This window comes from Stegostoma tigrinum, chromosome 10 (genome assembly GCF_030684315.1).
Source record: "Stegostoma tigrinum isolate sSteTig4 chromosome 10, sSteTig4.hap1, whole genome shotgun sequence".
Taxonomy (NCBI): domain Eukaryota; kingdom Metazoa; phylum Chordata; class Chondrichthyes; order Orectolobiformes; family Stegostomatidae; genus Stegostoma; species Stegostoma tigrinum.
This window is the reverse complement of record NC_081363.1, coordinates 16,191,426-16,212,058: the sequence shown is the minus strand read 5'-3', so window position 1 is coordinate 16,212,058 and position 20,633 is coordinate 16,191,426. Positions and strand designations below refer to the sequence as shown.

Here is a 20,633-nt window from a genome sequence, read left to right as displayed (position 1 = left end):
AGACAGCTGTTTGTATCGAAAAATGTAGACTGTCTTTAAAGTTATGCCAGTACATTTAATTATAATACAAAAAGGTTCAAGAGAGATTGCATCATGTTTTAATGAAGAAAGTGCATTAGAAAATAATTGAAGTGAACATTTATAGGAATGTGTTCATGGAAACATGTGCAACATGACTCAAAACAGCGCGCAATAATGGCAATAACCCCAATGGACCTTTAAGTGCTGGCGAAGTTTCAAACTTGTAGCCTATACAAATGTGGTTCTCATCACCTAAGAATGATATTCTGGAAATTAATGTTTATTTTTGTGTTAATAATCATGTTGATAGTGAGCAAAATCTGATACATTCTGTAAAGAGGATGAAAGTGATTAAATGAAAGACTTTGTAGCAATGAAGTACATTTTGCTTCCTGTGTTGGCTCCTTTCTTGGAAATGCAAGAGCACTTTGGTCAAGGGCCCATGTGTCCTGGTCACAATATAACCCTTACGGATAGTTTTGTTCGGTTCACCTTTTGAAAAAGCAACTATGGATGTAAGAATTGGCAACACATTTTTGCCTATTGTTAATTTTTGTGCAGTTGGATACACAATAAGTTTATAAACAACTAGTTCTGGACCTTGTTTCAATCTAGTGTAGAAAATGCTATTTGTTACTGACTGTCAATATGCTATAGAGCTTTGCTTCATTCGATTTGTGAGGAGCCTGAGCTTCGGCAGACTGAATCAGTGATAATGGGAACTGCAGATGCTGGAGAATCCAAGATAATAAAGTGTGAAGTTAGATGAACACAGAAGGCCGAGCAGCATCTCAGGAGCACAAAAGCTGACGTTTCGGGCCTAGACCCTTCATCAGAGAAGGGGATGGGGAGAGGGAACTGGAATAAATATGGAGAGGGGGGAGGCGGACTGAAGATGGAGAGAAAACAAGATAGGTGGAGAGGAGAGAATAGGTGAGGAGGTAGGGAGGGGATAGGTCAGTAGGGAAGATGGACAGGTCAAGGAAGCGGGATGAGGTGGTAGGTAGGAAATGGAGGTGTGGCTTGAGATGGGAGGAAGGGATGGGTGAGAGGAACTGATAATGGGAACTGCAGATGCTGGAGAATCCAAGATAATAAAGTGTGAAGCTGGCTGAACACAGCAGGCCAAGCAGCATCTCAGGAACACAAAAACTGATGTTTCGGGCCTAGACCCTTCATCAGAGAGGGGGATGGGGTGAGGGTTCTGGAATAAATATGGAGAGAGGGGGAGGTGGATCGAAGATGGAGAGAAAAGAAGATAGGTGGAGAGTAGAGTATAGGTGGGGAGGTAGGGAGGGGATAGGTCAGTCCAGGGAAGACGGACAGGTCAAGGAGGTGGGATGAAGTTAGTAGGTGGGAAATGGAGGCGCGGCTTGGGGTGGGAGGAAGGGATGGGTGAGATGAAGAACCCAGTCGCGAACCATTTCAACTCCCCCTCCCATTTTTTAGATGACATGTCCATCATGGGCCTCCTGCAGTGCCACAATGATGCAACCCGAAGGTTGCAGGAACAGCAACTCATATTCCGCTTGGGAACCCTGCAGCCCAATGGTATCAATGTGGACTTCACCAGCTTCAAAATCTCCCCTTCCCCCACCACATCCCAAAACCAGCCCAGCTCTTCCCCTCCCCCCACTGCATCCCAAAACCAGCCTAGCCTGTCTCTGCCTCCCTAACCTGTTCTTCCTCTCACCCTGGAACTTGATCACTGGTACATTCCTTCCATCAGTGTCACAATGCAAGGGACAAAGATTTAAGACTTCTGCGTCTTCATACCTGGAAATTAGACCAGCTGAATTGCCCCTCTGCCAAGTTCAAGTTTTTCTCATTTTAAAGTACATCTTCCATGTTGAATCTGCTTCATGAGCCATAAATCTTATAGCCATATTTGTAATTCTGTATTTATTTAGTTTTTTCCTGATTTGTTCCTATGTTTTTGTATTCTGGTGCCTAAATCTGGACTTTTTATTTCTTTTTTCGAGTAAGGATCCGTACCTTGATACCTTCGCACTCAAGGTGCACCATAAACCGCTGACTGTTAAATTTTCACTGTACTCACATGAATACATGTGACACAATAAAGCTAATTGTAATTCTAATTGTATTATTTGCGAAAATCATTCCTCACTCTCCCAAGTGCATCTTCCCGGTTATTTGCAGGATAATGGTCTTTCATGTCCAGCATTAATATGATAACTGAAACTCATGAATCTCCATTACAGCCATGGAGCATGTAGAAGCCCTGCTGCCATTCACTTCTAATGGCCTTGTATTCGCTGTGAGCTCTTACTTTCTTGTCCAGCTTGCTATGAGGGTTCTTATCGAAAGCTTTGAGTGAAGTGGTGGAAGGTGTCATCAGCAGTGACTGTCAAACAGCATTTGCTCAGCAATTCCTGCTCACCAACACCCAGTGTGGGTTCTGTGAAGATCACTCAACTCTTGACTTCATAATAGCCTTTATAAAAGAGTTGAATTCCAGCGATGAAGTGATAGTGACAGCCCAGCCAGAGATGCCCACATTCCATCAGTGAATTAAAAAAAAACTTTAGATTATTATTACCAATGTAACTGTTTTTTTTTCCTGATTGCTTGCTTTGCAGATATAAATGAATGTGCTCAGGCTCATTTGTGCCATAGAGGACGTTGTATCAACACCCCAGGTTCTTATCACTGTGAATGCGAAGAGGGTTACATCATGACTACACCAGGGCAGTGTAACGGTAATTGAAATCATTGACTGCTCTCTAATACTGAATTATATCCCAGATCTTTGGGAATTAATTTAATCGCCATTGATTTAATTACAGGCCGTGCCAGTTAGAAACATAGGAACAAGAGTAGACCATTCAGCCCATCGAGCCTGCTCCATCATGTAATATGGTCTAGGTGGGATTCTCTTCAGAGGGTGTGGACTGAATGGCCTGCTTCAACACTGTAGGGATTCTATCCCCATAACATCTTACAGCATTGATAATTGAAATTTACCAAAATATGCTCAAACACAGCCTCCTTGAACAGAGAATTTCAAAAAATAAATCACAACATTTTGAGTAATTCCAAAGTGGCACCGCTCCCACCCTTTGTTTTTAAATTGTGCATGCTGGTTCTAAATTCCCTAAACAGAGGAAACTTCTTATTTTATGTACCCTGTCTATTAAGATTTTCCATTTGCAAATGCATACTTATTCGAACCAATTAGATCATATTTTATGCAAGTGTCCATTTATCATGATGATAAATTATAGCATTTTGCTTACAACTGATGTCAGGCTGACAGGTTTACAGTTCCCTGTTTTCTCTCTGGCTCCTGTCTGAAATGGTGAGGCGTCATCTGCTAGCTTCGAATCTGCAAGAATTATTTCAGAACGTGTGGAATTTTGAAAGATAATCACCAATGCAAAAATTATTTTTGTAGCCATTTCCAACATTCTGAATGTAGGTCCTGGGGATTTGTCAAGTTTCATCCCCGTTAATTTCTCCAGCACATCCTTCTCACAAATATTAATTTCCTTCAACATCTCAATCTTACTCCTAGTCACTCAGGTCCCTGATTCTGGGAGATTTCTTGTATCCTCTTCAAGGCAGAGATCGACAAATTCTTGATCTCAGAAGGAATCAAGGGCTACGGGGAGAGTACAGCGAAGTGGAGTTGAAATGCCCATCAGCCATGATTTAAATGGCGGAGTGGACTTGATGGGCCGAATGGCCTTACTTCCACTCCTATGTCTTATGGTCTTATGGTCTTCAGCATAAACAAATGCAAAGCAAATAATTCAATTGCTCTGCCATTTCTCTATTCCCCAACATAAATTCTCCTGACTACCTGAAATGGATCCGCATCCATCTTATCTAAATGTTTCCTTTTCTTAGAGCCTGCTTTCCGTTTTGAGTGCTTTTATGTTGCCAAATTGCATTCATTTTCCATTTTTCCTTTCATTATCAGTTGGGTCAACCACCTAACTCTTCTGAACCCATTTTTCAACACTTGCCCCAAGCCATCCATGCCTCAGAATATCCAGCATACATCTAAATATTTCTTAAATGTTACAAGGGTTTCTGCCTCAACCACCCTTATGGGTAGTGAGCTCCAGATTCTCACCATCTTCTACATGAACATTTTTTCCCCTCACGTCCCCTATAAACCTCCTGTTCCTTACCCTAAAACTATGCCCAGGTCAGTGATCTCTCCGCCAAAGGGAAAATTCCTTTGAGTCTACAACTGTAGGTTGACCTCCCTCTGATAACTAAAACTGAAACAGCCAGAGAAGCACACCTCACCCTATAATTTGTTAACAGGGGCACCAATCTCTTGTAAAGGAGTAATTAAATAAAAATCAACAAGTAACAATTTATTTATCTAACTCTAACAGTGAACAAACTAACTAAACTATTAACAAGCCAAATAAATCCCTTCTAACTATTAACTATTCCCAAATGAAACAAGGTTATACTGGTATGCTGTTCCAATAAATACAAGTCCCACTTATAGAAAATAAAATCTTAAAAAAATTAGAATTTAGTTTCTCAAAATTATAGCCAGGATATATCTTCTGGAATGTCTTATGTCTTCTCCAATGAATCTTTCTGTTAGGACACATTCTCAGTGAATCCTTTCTGTCAGGAATGCCTTCTGTGTTGAATTTTTTTTTGCCAGGAACATTAACTACTTGTGCCGCAAGATCATTTACTTTACATGGAGCTTACTTTCAGGCTTAGAGAATTCTGTGAGAGCTAGAGATACTTTATTTTAGAGCTGAGAGTTAATCTCCTGGCAGACGGCAGTTGGCTCTCTGGATTTTCCAAGCGCACTCTCCTTTTATGCCCTTGATGACATATCAAGTTCTTATAACAGGATTTGATCCTATGCTGTCAAAACCATCAGAATTAGATTTAGTTGCTTCTTTTTAGCCTCTAAGTGCCTGATTCAAAATGATTGGCTAAATTCAAAACTTGTCTTCATAACAAATCAAAACTGCTGCTTGGCCTGCTGACTGGACAGCCTTTTGATAAAAATGTTTCACTTTGGGTGCTGTCTGCGTACCTGCAAGTGCACAACCTGCTACTGCTCACCAACTTGCTTTTTACAACTGTAAGTGTAGAAAAAACATATCACCTTTTAAAGGGACCATGCACTGCTATTCCCCCTAGCAGTTTACACACCAAATTCTAACTTCCTGCCTTCCAATCCACAAGTGTTCTACCCAACTCTGCAATACCTGTCTCATAATTATATGCATCTCAGTCATGCTCTTCCTCAATCTCCTCTGCTCCAAGGGAAATAAGGTCAAGTGATCCAATTCCTCTTTGTATCCAAAACTCTTCAGCACAAGCAATATCCTGGTAAATCTCTTCTGCACCTTCTCCAGTGCAAGCACATCCTTCCTAAACTGTAGACTCCAGAACAGCAAACAGTAATCTAACAGTGGCCTTACCACTTTTTTACACGGTCACAGCAAAACCTCCCTGTATACCACAGCATCCCTCATTGCTCATCCAGTTTTTATGCTTTAGATTCATCGATTTCTGCCTCATTTTCCCTTTGCATAATAGAATATGGACAGTTTGAACACGCTCTTCCTTTCTCATTGTCATCACCACAACTATGTATCTCCACAAATCAATTATTTGACAGTATAGGCGAGGCAGACATTGTTGTGTCCAGTTGACACACGCTTGCATGAATATTTGATTTTTTTTTATTCATGTAGTGTTTTATTAATCGAGAATTGTGAGAATGAGCAGAATGAAATATACAGGCAGTCAACGTGTCACGAATGGGATCCGTTGTGAAAGCCATTTGCAAGTTAATTTGTTAGCAAGTCAGAACACCATGCAGGATGATGTAAAGCAGTTGTTCATAAATACAGGAAATTTTTGTATGGTATGTCTTTTAAAAATTACACCCGTGTATGTGATCGCATTCGTAAGTTGAATGTGCATAAACTAGGGACCTCCTGCATGTTTGACCAAACATAGCAGCTCAGAAACTTAGGTGGATGACGCCAGGTAAAAGTTTAGCATATCAAAAGGTTGACTGAGCCAGCAATATTTGGACATTATGGAATAATGCCATTGCAATTTAGATGCCTTTGGTCATGGGCAAATAACCGAAGCCTATCCTTGTAAATGTTGAGCAATTTGAGAAGGCAATGGCCTCGTGGTATTCTCCCTGGGCTCTTATTTCAGAAACTCAGATAATGTCCCGGGTCCCAAGTTTGAATCCCACCATGGCAGATGATGAAATTTGAATTCAGGAAAAATCTGGAATTAAAGTCTGATGTTGACCATGAGTTGATTTTGAGAAAACTCCATCTGGTTGATTAATGTCCCTTAGTGAAGGAAACAGCCATCCTTACCTGGTCTGGCCTACGTGTGACTCCAGACATCTTTTACTCCTGACAGTCTGGTATAATGGGAGGCATTAGCAGAGAGAGAGACAGAAGCCAAGGTGGGCAAATCACATGTTTAATCACATCATCACAAACGCAGGACTGCTTCTCCATTTTATCCACTTTCTTAATAATAAACTGTTCAAAGGTGAGCTGTCCATGCACCTTCAAAAATAAATAAATCTTTGGACTTTTGGCAAATTAAAAATTAAGACTTTCTTTACTTCAATTCAAGTCTGGGCCTACAAAGTCTTCCTGATCCTTGTAGAATCAGACTGTGTCTGGAGAGCTGATGGTTTGGTGGTATTTATTACTGAACTGTAAATCCAGACACCCAAATAATGCTCTGCTGACCTGGCTTTGAATCCTGCCACGGCAAATGGTGGAATTTAAGTTTGATAAAAATCTGGAATTAAGAGGCTAAAGAAACCATCGTCCCTGTGTGGGAAGTTTACCAATGGGGAAGGAAACTGCCATCCTTACCTGGTCTGGCCTACATGTGACTCCAGACCCTGAGCAATGTGATTGACTTTTAACTGCCTTCCAGGCAATTAGAGGTGATCAATAAGCACTAGCCTCACCAGCAACACCCACCCCCGATGAATGGATGGAAAAATAATTCATACTGGATACTTTTGTTTCTGTTCTAAACTTTTATTGTGACACAATTTAAACGTTTTGACAACAAAACTTCCCAGGGCAGTACTTGAACAGCTCATCAAACAGATACGTAAATTCAGTTACTTTGTCATGAAACTCCAGATGGTTTAAGACCGAAAACCCTGAGCTCATGTTTTGATTGATCCAATAGATATTGATGAATGCGATAGCCCAAGTTCATGTCCTACTGGAGAATGCATCAATACTCTCGGTTCCTTTGAATGTGTCAGCTGTTCAGCAGGATACAGAGCAATGAATGGAAGATGTGTAGGTAAGATTCCTAAAATAAATTGTGTGCCGTTGGCACTTCTCAATAATTAGTCACCAGTCTGACATCTATATCAAGAAAAGGCAGCGCAATTTGTAGTTTTTATAGTAATCGTTGTTTGAATTGTGCTTTCAAGATAGATTATTTATTATATTTATTATTTATTATTTATGTGTTTATTCTATTACTCTGTAATAGACTTGAAGCATGCACCAAAGCAAAGTCTAATCGCAGGATACCAGTAAGGAAAAAGAACAAAAGTTGACTTCTAATGTATTTAAAAGAACTCAGATAAATTCTGTAATTTGAAATTTACAGCAAACAAGGTCTTGAGTGATAAAATCTTTTTAAATTGGACTAAGCCTCCAATTTCATTTTCAAATAGACAGAAATTACTTGCAACATTCCTTATCTGCCAATAATTCATAGTGCAGGTGGAGACTATTTGGACAAATGCTCCACATTAAACATTTGGCTAAAGATACAGCCAACAAATGGGTCAACGGAACAAGATTATTCCTTTATTAGGTAATTGCACGCATCAAGTAGATAGAACTTTGGTCACGATAATTATACAGCACTGTGAACCATCAAGTCACCACACTATTCACAAGCCCTTGTTTGGAAGGAAACCATCACTCCATTAATTGCAATTTGGCAAACTTTTAAAAAATATTTTCCAATCAATCTGTTCAGAGATGTTATTACATGCGCCTGGAGCAGATGGGACTTGAACTCAGGGCCTCCTGGATCGGAGGTAGAGATACTACCACCAAGTCATAACAGCCTCCTTTCTGCCCATATTAATACCCTCGGTCTGACAGGGAACTTGCCCACAGATTTCACTGAGGAGTTCCTCAGCCCTTTCCACTCTGATCACTGGGACCTGAGGCTGACCCTGATCCCAATCCCACTTACTGGAACTTCAAGCTTGTTTCATTGCACTGTTCTGAAAGCTGTGGGTCTGCTAGGACTGAGGAGCTTCTGATATGTAGGCAGCTCTTGAAGCTAGAACAACTTGCTTTATAGGAGCAGAAGCCTCAACTGAGGCACATAAAATAGAAATATAATGGTCTGCAGGGAGAGTGAAAATTTATTTGACTCGAACATTCCTCCATGGGCAATGCAAACCATAGTTTCACTGGAAATGAACTATCCATGAGGAAGAAACTCCAATAATTGCAATTGATGCATTTGAATGTTGCATAGCAGGATCTTGCCTGTTCTTAGCTCAGCAGTGCCAGAGGCTAGATTCAAATTTAAAAGATTGCCGTCAAACAGTGTGCCAGATATTTGGTACCTAGTGTTGACTGCTGCGTATCCTTGGTCATATCCTTCCTGATTTTGTTTTCTCATTGGCATTAATATTATATGTGTTTCATCTTCGTCAATAAGGCTGTGTTCCTCACTCCTCCAGTTACCTATTCTTTTAGAAATTTCAAACAGATGTTGTTGATCGTACAGTCATATACTGGATCATATGCTGCAGGAGGTCAACAATTCAAACTAAAAAAAACTGGGCGAGTGTAACAGATGTGCTACTGCAGTGTGTGTTCTCTTATTTCAAATTTACTTTGGGTGAGTTTTCAGCACTATGAGATTAACAAAACAGGATATTTTTTTCTTGAACCAACTCCATAATATTCCCTGAGAGCCATAATAAATCCTTTAGAACCTGCCCTTATTAAAAAAAACTGACAATGAAACTGCTTTTAATAATTGCATGCCCATAAAATTAGTTTCATTTTAGGCATGACAGGATATATAGTTTATTCTGTTAAATATAAAATCACAAGTTGCTTCTGAGTTTTTATTATCTGCTGCATGAGTTAATATTTGAAGCTCATTTAAACGTAATCCTAAATCAGATTTTTTTTTGAACAAACCAAAATGCTTTTACATTGAATCGCTCAAAATTATCAGCAGTATATTTAATTTAGGTAGCACCTGAAAAATAAAGCAAGAACTACTGCATTGGCTACTATTCAGAAAGTTGCCTGACTGCAAGAAACCCTTTGCAGTGAACTGATTTAAAAATACTTCTAAAATGCAGCCTTCTTGGAGAACAAGGACAATCATCTCTAACCTAAAACTTTCCAAACGACCTGCTCTATAATTTATCTTTCACTTCTGGCAGTCTGGTATGATGGGAGGCATTAGTAAAGAGAGAGACAGAAACCCAGGTGGCCAGATCACATGTTTAATCACACCATCACAAACCCAGCACTGCTTCGCCATTTTAGAAACTTTTCTTAAAATAAACTGTTTATAGGTGGACTGTCCATATACTTTCAAAAGCAAACAAATCTTCTTTGAGCACATGAACATTTGGCAAATTTAAAACTAACTCTTTCTTTCCTTCAAATCAAGTCTAGATTTACAACATCTTCCAGCTTCTAGTATTGGTTTATGTGTAGAATCAGACTGTGTTTGGGGAGATGATGGCTTAGTGGTATTATTACGGAACTGTTAACCCAGACACCCAAATAACACTCTGCTGACCTGGGTTTGAATCCCACCATGGCAAATAATGGAATTTGACTTCAATAAAAATCTGGAATTAAGAGTCTAATGAAGACCATGAAGCCATCGTCCATTGTTTGAGAAGTTCACTAATGTCCTTCAGGGAAGGAAATCTGCCATCCTTACCTAGCCTGGCCCACATGTGACTCCTGACCTACAGCAATGTGGTTGACTCTTAACTGCTTTCCAGGCAATTAGGGATGGGCATTAAATGCTGGCTAAGCTAGTGGTGATCACATCTTGTGAATGAATGAATAAAAAAAGCTCTGAGTTGAGTTTAGCACTTACAGAAGAGCTTGTTCTTTTTATAAGATCTCAGTACCTGCATTTTTTTTAGCTTACTTTCACATCTTTGTAGGTCATAATCTCAGCAATTGTGTTAATGGCTTGTGTTTTCCAAGCACATTCCTGGTTTCATTATTTTTTGTAATTAGCTTTCATATTATTGAAGTCTGCCTCCCCTTCTTGGTTCCTTTCAAATTCCAATCTTTTATTTTCCTTTTCACACATGTGGCTGTTGATGTGCCGTTGTTGAGTGACATATCCAGCTCTTGTTCTTCATGAGTTATCTGAATGTTCTGTTGTCAGGTTAACTGTTTGAGAATTACGGATGAGATGCAGTTCCAGTTGTAGATCCTCTGTAGTATCTTCCATGTCAGATCCCCTGGCTACTTCAGTGATAATGGAAACTGCAGATGCTGGTGAATCCAAGATAACAAAGTGTGGAGCTGGATGAACACAGCAGGCCAAGCAGCATCTCAGGAGCACAAAAGCTGACGTTTTGGGCATAGACCCTTCATCAGAGAGGGGGATGGGGAGAGGGAACTGGAATAAATAGGGAGAGAGGGGGAGGCAGACCGAAGATGGAGAGGAAAGAGGATAGGTAGAGTGGAGAGTATAGGTGAGGAGGTAGGGAGGGGATAGGCCAGTCTAGGGAAGACGAACAGGTCAAGGAGGCGCGATGAGGTAGTAGGTAGGAAGGGGAGATTTTGAAGCTTGTGAAGTCCACATTGATACCATTGGGCTGCAGGGTTCCCAAGCGGAATATGAGTTTCTGTTCTTGCAACCTTTGGGTGGCATCATTGTGGCACACCAAAACCAGCCCAGTTCTTCCCCTCCCCCCACTACATCACAAAACCAGACCAGCTCGTCCCCTCCCCCCACTGCATCCCAAAACCAGCCCAACATGTCTCCACTTCCCTAACCTGTTCTTCCTCTCACCCATCCCTTCCTCCCACCTCTAGCCGCACCTCCATTTCCTACCTACCACCTCATCCCGCCTCCTTGACCTGTCCGTCTTCCCTGGACTGACCTATCCTCTCCCTACCTCCTCACCTGTACTCTCCTCTCTACCTATGTTCCTTTCTGTCCATATTCAGTCCACCTCCCCCTCTCTCCCTATTTATTCCAGTACCCTCACCCCATCCCCCTCTCTGATGAAGGGTGTCGGCCCAAAACGTCAGCTTTTGTGCTCCTGAGATGCTGCTTGGCCTGCTGTGTTCATCCAGCTCCACACTTTGTTCCCCTGGGAACTTCAGCACAGTTGCTATAACATTTGCCGATATCTTAGTTTCCTTTTTGCATTCAGTCATTTAAGAATCACCTTTTTTAAGGTTTTCAAATTCTGAAGGCTCCATTGGCAAGGAACTTTCAACAGCATTCAGGAAGTCTGTGTTTAACATTGTCCCTTTGAGCATCGTGACTCTTCAACGTCTTTAAGATGTTAGGACAGAACATCTCATTGAATGTTGAGAGATTAAGGTTAATGTTGTTCATTCTGGTGAATTACCTGACCTGATCGGACCTTTCCCTCTGATGGATTTGAGGCCATTCTGACTTTTAGCCTCTCTCTTCACCACCCAGCAGCCCAGGTACCTGAAATATTAACTCCTTTTCTCTCCGTCCACGGAAGTTACCAAAACTGCTGAGGCCCTCCAGCATGCTGAGTTCCTCTCAGATTTCCAAGATCGGCAGTATTTTTGCATTCAACTGTCTTGCTGGTTTACTGGCTCTTTTTTGGGTTTCCAGTCATTTAACCTGCACTTTATGGGCTTCATCAATAGCTTGCTTCTCCATCGTTGACTTTTCCTTTGATTTCCTGGCCAAGGCACACGAACCTCAATTGCACAAAAATAAACTTATTCCTTTTAAATACACATTTTGGTTATCAAGTTTTTTTAGCACTCATCCAACATCAGTTCTGTGGAAGGATTGCCGGACCTGAAGTGTTAACTATGATTTCTCTGCACAGATGCTGCGAGACCTGCTGAGCTTTTCCAGCAGTTTCTGATTTTGTTTCAGCACTGGTAGAGCTGCTTCATCAGTGATAATTAGGATTTGCACTTGCCTGATTTAATAAACAGGGCAACGTCCCTTGCAAAATCTTATCATTGTAACTTGGAAGCAACTTGGAGAAGCATCACAACAAGAAGTGGGGAGGTGATGGCCCTAGTGGTATTTTCGCTGGATTGTTGATCCAGAGATATGGTAATGCTCTGGGGACCTGTGTACGAATCCTGTCACAACAGATGGTGGAACTTGAATTCAATAAAAAAAAATCCGGAGTTGAGAGTCTAATGATGACCATGAATCCCTTGCCAACAGATGGGGAAAAAATCCCATCTGGTTCACCAATGCCCTTGAGGGAAGGAAACTGCCGTCCTTACCTGGTCTGGCTTACATGTGAATCCAAACCCACAGCAATATGGTTGACTCTTAACTGCCCTCTGGGCAATTAGGGTTGGGTAATGAATGCTGCCTGGCCAGCTATGTCCCATGAATGAATTTTTAAAATGTGGTAGTATTGTTTGGCATTTAACCCGTAACATAGTCTTTGATAGATATGGTCAACTCGCTTGATCGATATTAAACTGTGTTTCGGCAGAGGAATATCTTGGATCCAACTGACACTGCAATAACTTTTTGAGAAATCACTAGAGGAAACTTTTCATCTAATGTTTGGTTAATTGTGACTTTGTAATCTCTGCACAGTCTCATAGTTTGGTTTCCCTTGGAAGTTATTCACTCATTGGATGTGGGTATCGCTGGTGGGGCCATTTTTTATTGCCCATCCATAGTTACCCTTGAGAAGGTGGTAGTGAGCTGCCTTCTTGAACCGCTACAGTCTATTTAAGATACCAAGGTGTAGAGCTGGCTGACCACAGCAGGCCAAGCATTCTGATTTCTGATGAAGGGTCTAGGCCCGAAACATCAGCTTTCCTGCTCCTCTGATGTTGCTTGGCCTGCTGTGTTCATCCAGCTGTACACCTTGTTATCTCAGATTCTCCGGCATCTGCAGTTCCTGCTATCTCTGATACAGTCCATTTAATGCAAGTAAACCCATAATGCAGTTAAGGGTAGAATCCCAGGAATTTGACACAGCAACGCTGAAGGAACAGCGATATATTTCTAGCTGGTGGTCTTCCCATGTCTAGTTCATGGTGATCATGTGTTTGGAAAGTGCTGTGTAAGGAGCCTTTGTGAATTTTTGCAGTGCATCTTACAGACAAGTATACACTATTGCTACTGATCATTGATGGTAGAGGGAGTGAATGTACTGCCAATCAAGGTGTTTGATTTAAAAACCAAAAGAACTGCAAGTGTTTTTAAATTTTTTTCATGAAATGATGTGTACATGCTGGGGTTTATTTAGGAAGGTGATTATCTATATTTTCATGTTTCAAATTTTGCATTAATCATCTTTATAGCTTGGCTGAATAATTCCTGTTTTCACAATAGATCAATAACTTTGTTATTTATTTACAAAACCTGGTTGATGGATCATGTTATCCTAAAGCTTATTCCCATCTAAGACAAAGTGGCACATCCTGATTGTATCACTTACCCTGCAATAGCCCTGTACAGGCAGTCCCATGGTCGCAAATGGGTTCTGTTCTGAAGTCTGATTGCAAGTCAATTTTGTTTGCAATTCGGAGCACAATTGAGGATGACAAAAGTACAGCAAAATGTTCATTTGTCAGGTCTTAAATTTTAAAACCATGTATGGGATCGTGTTTGGTAGGTACAATCATTTGTATGTCAAAGGTCACCCTCAAGTGTCCAGTCCACTGGCCATCCACACTCTGCTCAAGCGTCCAGACCACTGGCTGTCCCCACTCCGCTCAAGTGCCCAGTCGACTGGTCGTCCCCACTCCGCTCAAGCGTCCAATCCACTAGCCGTCCCTGCTCTGTTCAAGCGTCCAGTCCACTGGCCGTCCCCACTCTGCTCAAGCATCCAATCCACTAGCCGTCCCTGCTCTGCTCAAGCGTCCAGTCCACTGGCTGTCCCCACTCCGCTCAAGTGTCCAGTCGACTGGCCGTCCCCACTCCGCTCAAGCGTCCAGTCCACTAGCCATCCCTGCTCCACTCAAGCATCAAGTCCACTGGCCATCCCTCCTCTGTTCAAGCGTCCAGTCCACTGGCAGTCCCCACTCCACTCAAGTGTCCAGTCCACTAGCCGTCCCTGCTCCACTCAAGCATCTAGTCCACTGGCCGTCCCTGCTCTGTTCAAGCGTCCAGTCCACTGGCAGTCCCTGCTCCACTCAAGTGTCCAGTCCACTGACCATCCCCACTCCGCTCAAGCGTCCAGTCCACTGGCCGTCCCTGCTCCACTCAAGCATCCAGTCCACTGGTCGTCCCTGCTCTGCTCAAGCGTCCAGTCCACTGGCAGTCCCTGCTCCACTCAAGTGTCCAGTCCACTGACCGTCCCCACTCCGCTCAAGTGTCCAGTCCACTGGCTGTCCCCACTCCGCTCAAGTGTCCAGTCCACTGGCTGTCCCCACTCCGCTCAAGTATCCAGTCCACTGGCCATCCCTGCTGCGCTCAAGTATCCAGTCCACTGGCCATCCCTGCTGCACTCAAGCATCCAGTCCACTGGCCGTCCCTGCTCTGCTCAAGCGTCCAGTCCACTGGCAGTCCCTGCTGCACTCAAGCATCCAGTCGACTGGCCGTCCCCACTCCACTCAAGCATCCAGTCCACTGGCCGTCCCCGCTCTGCTCAAGCATCCAGTCCACTGGCCAACCCTGCTCCGCATGAGCGTCCAGTCCACTGGCCGTCCCCACTCCACTCAAGCGTCCAGTCCACTGGCCGTCCCCACTCCGCTCAAGCATCCAGTCCACTGGCCGTCCCTGCTCCGTTCAAGCGTCCAGTCGACTGGTCGTCCCCGCTCAACTCAAGCATCCAGTCTACTAGCAGTCCCTGCTCCACTCAAGCATTCAGTCCACTGGCCGTCCCCACTCCGCTCACATGTCCAGCCCACTGGCCATCTGCATTCCAGTTAAGCGTCCAGTCATCTGGCTGTTCATACTGTGCTTGGGCCTCCAGCCCACTCTATATCAGGGGAAGTTGAGGGCCCATCGACAACAGTGCTGGGGAATCCTTGGATGAGGAAGAAGTTGAACATTTCAGAGATTCCCTGGTGAAAGTTGTCATCATCAGAACATATGCGATGGAGATGCAGGAACTGAGAGAATAGGATGGGGTCTTTACAGGAAGGTGGTTATGAGGATGTATTGTCCAGGTAGCTGTGGGAATCAGTGGGTTTGTAACGGATATTCGTGGCCAGTCTATCCTTAGAAATGTAAACAGAAACGTTGAGGAAGGGAAGGGAGGATTTAGTGATAGTGAGGGTGGGGTGGAAATTAGAAGTGAATTTGATAAGCTTTTGCAATTCTGGACGAGAGAGGGAAGCAGCTCTAATGATATCATTGATATATCAGAGAAAGAGTTGTGGGTGGGGGTCAGAATAGGACTGGACCACGGAATGTTCCATGTCCCAATGAAGAGACAGGCAGAACAGGATATCCATGGCCACCTTTCTGACCTGAAGAAAATGAGAGGAGTTAAAGAGTTCAGCTCCTCTCTCGAACAGATTTCTGTTCCAATCCTTTTTCTTGTCCACCGACATTAATTTCACGGTCACTCCTGGTGTTTGACCAAGTATTTGCTAAAAATTGTTTCCACAGCCATATCAGATTCCTCAGTGACTGCCCCCAGCTCAGGCTCACCCCACGTGGAGACTAACTCAAGTTTCATCCCTCACGTTTTGAATCCTCCCAGGAGCACAGATATCTTCATGACGTTCAACGTTCCACAGACAGATGCTCGCACCACATCCTGGGATCCACACTCAGTGCCATGAGACACCACATACACACTCTCAACATGTCTCTCCAACAGCATCGCAACACACTGGCTCAGGGCTGCACCACTCTGCAGTTCCACTTCATCCTCTGGCTCATTCGTTGTGCTAACAAGAAGCTTGTTTTTCCTTTTAGGCATCAAAACCCACAAGTCAGAGATACCCATGGCCTGCCAGAACCTTCCTCCCGCCCTCTTCCCTTTGACTCCATCCCCTCCCCACCCCCATCTCCTGTTGGGTACTCACCATCCCTCCCAACCTTCTGTTCTCCGATGCTGAACGTTCCGTTCTCAGCAAGGCCTCAGCTTTATCCCTCTGCGCCCCCACATTAACGAATTGTGGGCATGACATGTCGTTGAACTCTTCTTCTGCTCTCTTTGCCTCCAGGCTCATTTCTTTGGACATGAGTCCTCCCCCTGTCCCGCAGACCCCTTCACCTAGAACCAATACTCTCCCTCCACCTGGACCCCTCCCTCTAGCCCTGAATTTCACTGTCTCTCTCACTAAACCTAACCTATCTCCCTCAGAACTGACTGCACTCTGTGCCCTTAGATCTAACACTGACTTTGTAGTTAAGCCTGCCAATAAGGGTGGTGCTGTTGTAGTCTGGTGTACTGACCTCTACATTGCAGAGACTGAGCACCAGCTCTCAGGTACTTCCTTCTATCAACTCCACCAGACCATGACCCCACCATGACACATCAGGCCAATGTATCTACTGTAACTGAGCTCCTTTCATCTGATGACCTTCACCCGCAACTGCTTCCAAGTTGATAGTCCCCCAGTCCCGCTCAGCTCACTTCTGCCTCCTTCCAAAAATCCACAAACGGAGCTGTCTGGGCAGGCCCATTGTTTCTACCTGCCCCTGCCCCACAGAACTTACCTCTTCCTATCTTGACTCAGGCTTCTCCCCCCGGTCCAGTCCCTGCCCATGTACATCCATGATTCCTCTGTCACCTTATGCCGGTTTCAAAACTTCAAGTTTGCAGGCTCCAGCCGCCTCCTCTTTACCATGGATGCGCAATCCCTTTACACGTCCAATCCTCACTAGGAGGGTCTCGGGGCTCTCCGCTTCTTCCTGGAACAAAGACCTGAACCATTCCCACCCACCACCACTCTCCTCTGCCTGAGCGGGCTTGTCCTCACCCTCAACAACTTCTCTTTTAATTCCTCTCATTTTCTTCAGGTCAGAGGGGTGGCCACAGGTATGCCCGCAGGCCCCAGTTATGCCTGTCTCTTTGTGGGTACGTGGGACTTTTCTTGTTCCCATCCTATCCCGTCCCCCACTCATAATCTTTCTCCGATAAATGGATGATATCATAACATATTACATCATTTTGCTGCTTCCCTCTCTCATTTGGAATTGCAAAAATTCATCAATTTTTCTTCCAATTTCCACAATGCCCTCACTTTCACCTGGTCCATCACTGACTCCTCCCTCCCCTTCCTTGATTGTCTGTCTCCATTTCTGGGGATAGATTGGCCACTAATATCCGCTGTAAGTCCACTGACTCCCACGGGTCACTGGACCCGAAACATTGGCTCTGATTTCTCTTCACAGATGCTGCCAGACCTGCTGAGATTTTCCAGCAATTTCTGTTTTTGTTCTGATTTACAGCATCTGCTGTTCTTTCGGTTTTACTGGGTCAGATTGGGATGGCTGGTTGCTGTGAGTTCGACTGAAGAATCTGTTTCTGTACTGCAGAACAGTACGGCTCTACAACATGCATAAAAATGCCAGCTGGATCGGAAGCTGGAAAAGTTATGACATTCATAAAATTTTACCCCAACATGATTCAGAACCTCATAAATAGAGAGCAAAATTGTGATGAGAAGGTGGGAGATAATGCCAAATAAATTGTCATTTGAGTGATGAAAACAAAACTCAATTGGAACTTGTGTCATGAGTAGTGTTGTCTTATTTGCTTGCTGTTGTCATACAATGGATAGTACTACACAAAGCCTGTTATTTACTTGTTGGATGAATGACTTCAGTTCTTGAGTACATCCAAGAGGCAGTGTTGCCAACTGGGATCAATGCAAGCATTCTTGATAGTGTGTTCTTCACGGAGTAGTTAGAACAAAGGAAACTTTTTCTTCTCTTCTTAATAAGTGTTGCCTTCAGAGACTTGCGCTGCACATTATTTCAGTGTTATTCCTGTCAGCTTTGTGGGTTATCAATTGTCACAATTATTTACTGTGAAAAAATGCTTGTGCATTTTGGATGATTTGTTCTGTAATTGGATCCTTCTGCAATCATTAAGACAAAAACAAATTGGAAACTTACAGCTCTAACATTAGGATCTTTTTATGCCTGTTTCAGATGAGAATGAATGCTTGATGTTTGACATTTGTGCCAATGGAAATTGTATAAATGTGGATGGATCCTACCGATGCAGTTGTAACCAAGGGTTTGAACCAGTTAATAACCTGAAGGGCTGCAGAGGTATTTGAACTTTTTGAAATAATTACAACATAATTTAGACCAAATAACTCAGAAGGAATGTACACATGTCCCTTGCACTAAGTCGACTCAGTTACTTGCTTTACCCAACCCATTGTTGACTCTGGCTTTTGCTTAACTTACGCTATTTAAAATTTCCAGGCATAGAATATTTAAAAACACTGTGCTCAGTCTGATGCATTTAGACCCTTGCTTTTCCAGATACATATGAATGATCTGGAACTTGGTGTGCGGGGGATAATTACAAAGTTTGCAGATGACGTGAAACCTGGAGGAATTGCAAACCAGTCGGAGTACAGTATGAAACTCCAAAAGGACATAAGGAAGTTGCGGAGTGAGTGAATAGATGGCAAATGAGGTTCAATGCAATAAGTGTGAAGTGATGCATTTTGGAAGGAAGAACATTAGAACATAGAACATAGAACATTACAGCACAGTACAGGCCCTTCGACCTGTCATACCAATCTGAAGCCCATCTAACCTACACTATTCCATATGCTTGTCCAATGACGACTTAAATGTACCTAAAGTTGGCGAATCTACTACCGTTGCAGGCAAAGTGTTCCATTCCCTTACTACTTTCTGAGTAAAGAAACTACCTCTGACATCTGTCCTATATCTTTCACCCCTCAATTTAAAGCTATGCCCCCTCGTGCTCGCCGTCACCATCCTAGGAAAAGGCTCTCCCTATTCACCCCATCTAACCCTCTGATTATTTTATATGTTTCAATTAAGTCACCTCTCAAACTTCTTCTCTCTAATGAAAACAGCCTCAAGTCCCTCAGCCTTTCCTCGTAAGACCTTCCCTCCATACCAGGCAACATCCTCGTAAATCTCCTCTGCACCCTTTCCAAAGCTTCCACATCCTTCTTATAATGCGGTGACCAGAACTGTACACAATACTCCAAGTGCGGCCGCACCAGAGTTTTGTACAGCTTCACCATAACCTCTTGGTTCCGGAACTCGATCCCACTATGAATAAAAGCTAAAACACTGTATGCCTTCTTAACAGCCCTGTCAATCTGGGTGGCAACTTTCAAGGATCTGTGTACATGGACACCGAGATCTCTCTGCTCATCTACACTACCAAGAATCTTACCATTAGCCCAGTACTTTGCCTTTCGGTTACTCCTACCAAAGTGCATCACCTCACACTTGTCCGCATTAAACTCCATTGAAAGGCAATATAAAATAAACATATAATTCTAAAAGTGTTGCAGGAGCAGAAGGATTTGGGTGGATATGTGCACAGATATGCACCAGCTGGAAGAGTGGTGGATGCAGATTCAACTGAAAAATTCAAGAGAATGATTATTCAGATAGAAATGGAGGAGAAAGGAGGCTGGCAGCAGATAATGATGATCATTTGGGGAACTGGTGCGGACATAATAGGCTGAACGGCCTCTTCTATACCTTGACACTTCTGTGTTTCTTGATAAGCTGCAGGGAGATTGCAGGCTTTTACTACAGAACCACTAACCAGCCCCCACCCAGCATCCCATCCAACACACACACACACACACACACACACACACACACACACACACACACCTGCCACTGATAGAATATTGGTCATGATAGAATTAAACCTTTGTAGCCACTCATCACCACTGAAGGACCTCAGGTGACTTCCAGGTAAGGAGACTTTCCCCACATCTGACACTATCTTGGTTGAGTCAGGAGGTTGATGAGCACTGCACCCTCGTATTCCCCTCTCAACATAGCCAGCCCCGACCACCCACTCCATTTCCTACCTGGCTCCAAGACACAGAAGAATATAAGGATGAATTAAGTAATCACAGTAATTAAGTAGTAAGTATCCTTATTTATACATTCCAAAACACTATTTCCATTCTTTTTGCCATTCCCTGTACATGCTTTTTAGGGGAATTATGCATTTGAGCTCCTGAACCTCTCTACCCATATTCCATACAGTATTTTCCAATAAGCATCTATTCCGAGGCCTATAGCTACAAAATTCTTCCAGAATATATTTAGCATTTTCAAGGAAGACTAAACACAAAAGCAATACATAGATGCTGCTTGGCCTGCTGTGTTCATCCAGCTCCACACTTTGTTAACATAGATGATTTGGAGTTCATGACTGAGTATGGTGTGTCAAAATTTGCAGATGACACTAAGGTGAGTGGTAGAGCAAAGTGTGCAGA

The 20,633-nt window shown here is 43.2% G+C and overlaps 1 protein-coding gene across 1 annotated transcript in view; it reads left to right on the top strand.

The window, feature by feature from the left end:
• Positions 1-20,633, top strand: part of LOC125455610 (latent-transforming growth factor beta-binding protein 2-like) — a 474,230-nt gene that overhangs the window by 345,611 nt on the left and 107,986 nt on the right. Inside the window, exons 19-21 of the mRNA XM_048537794.2 lie at positions 2,622-2,741; positions 7,222-7,341; positions 18,325-18,447. Of these exons, the coding sequence (XP_048393751.1) occupies positions 2,622-2,741; positions 7,222-7,341; positions 18,325-18,447 (363 nt within the window). The remainder of the gene's footprint in view (positions 1-2,621; positions 2,742-7,221; positions 7,342-18,324; positions 18,448-20,633) is intronic.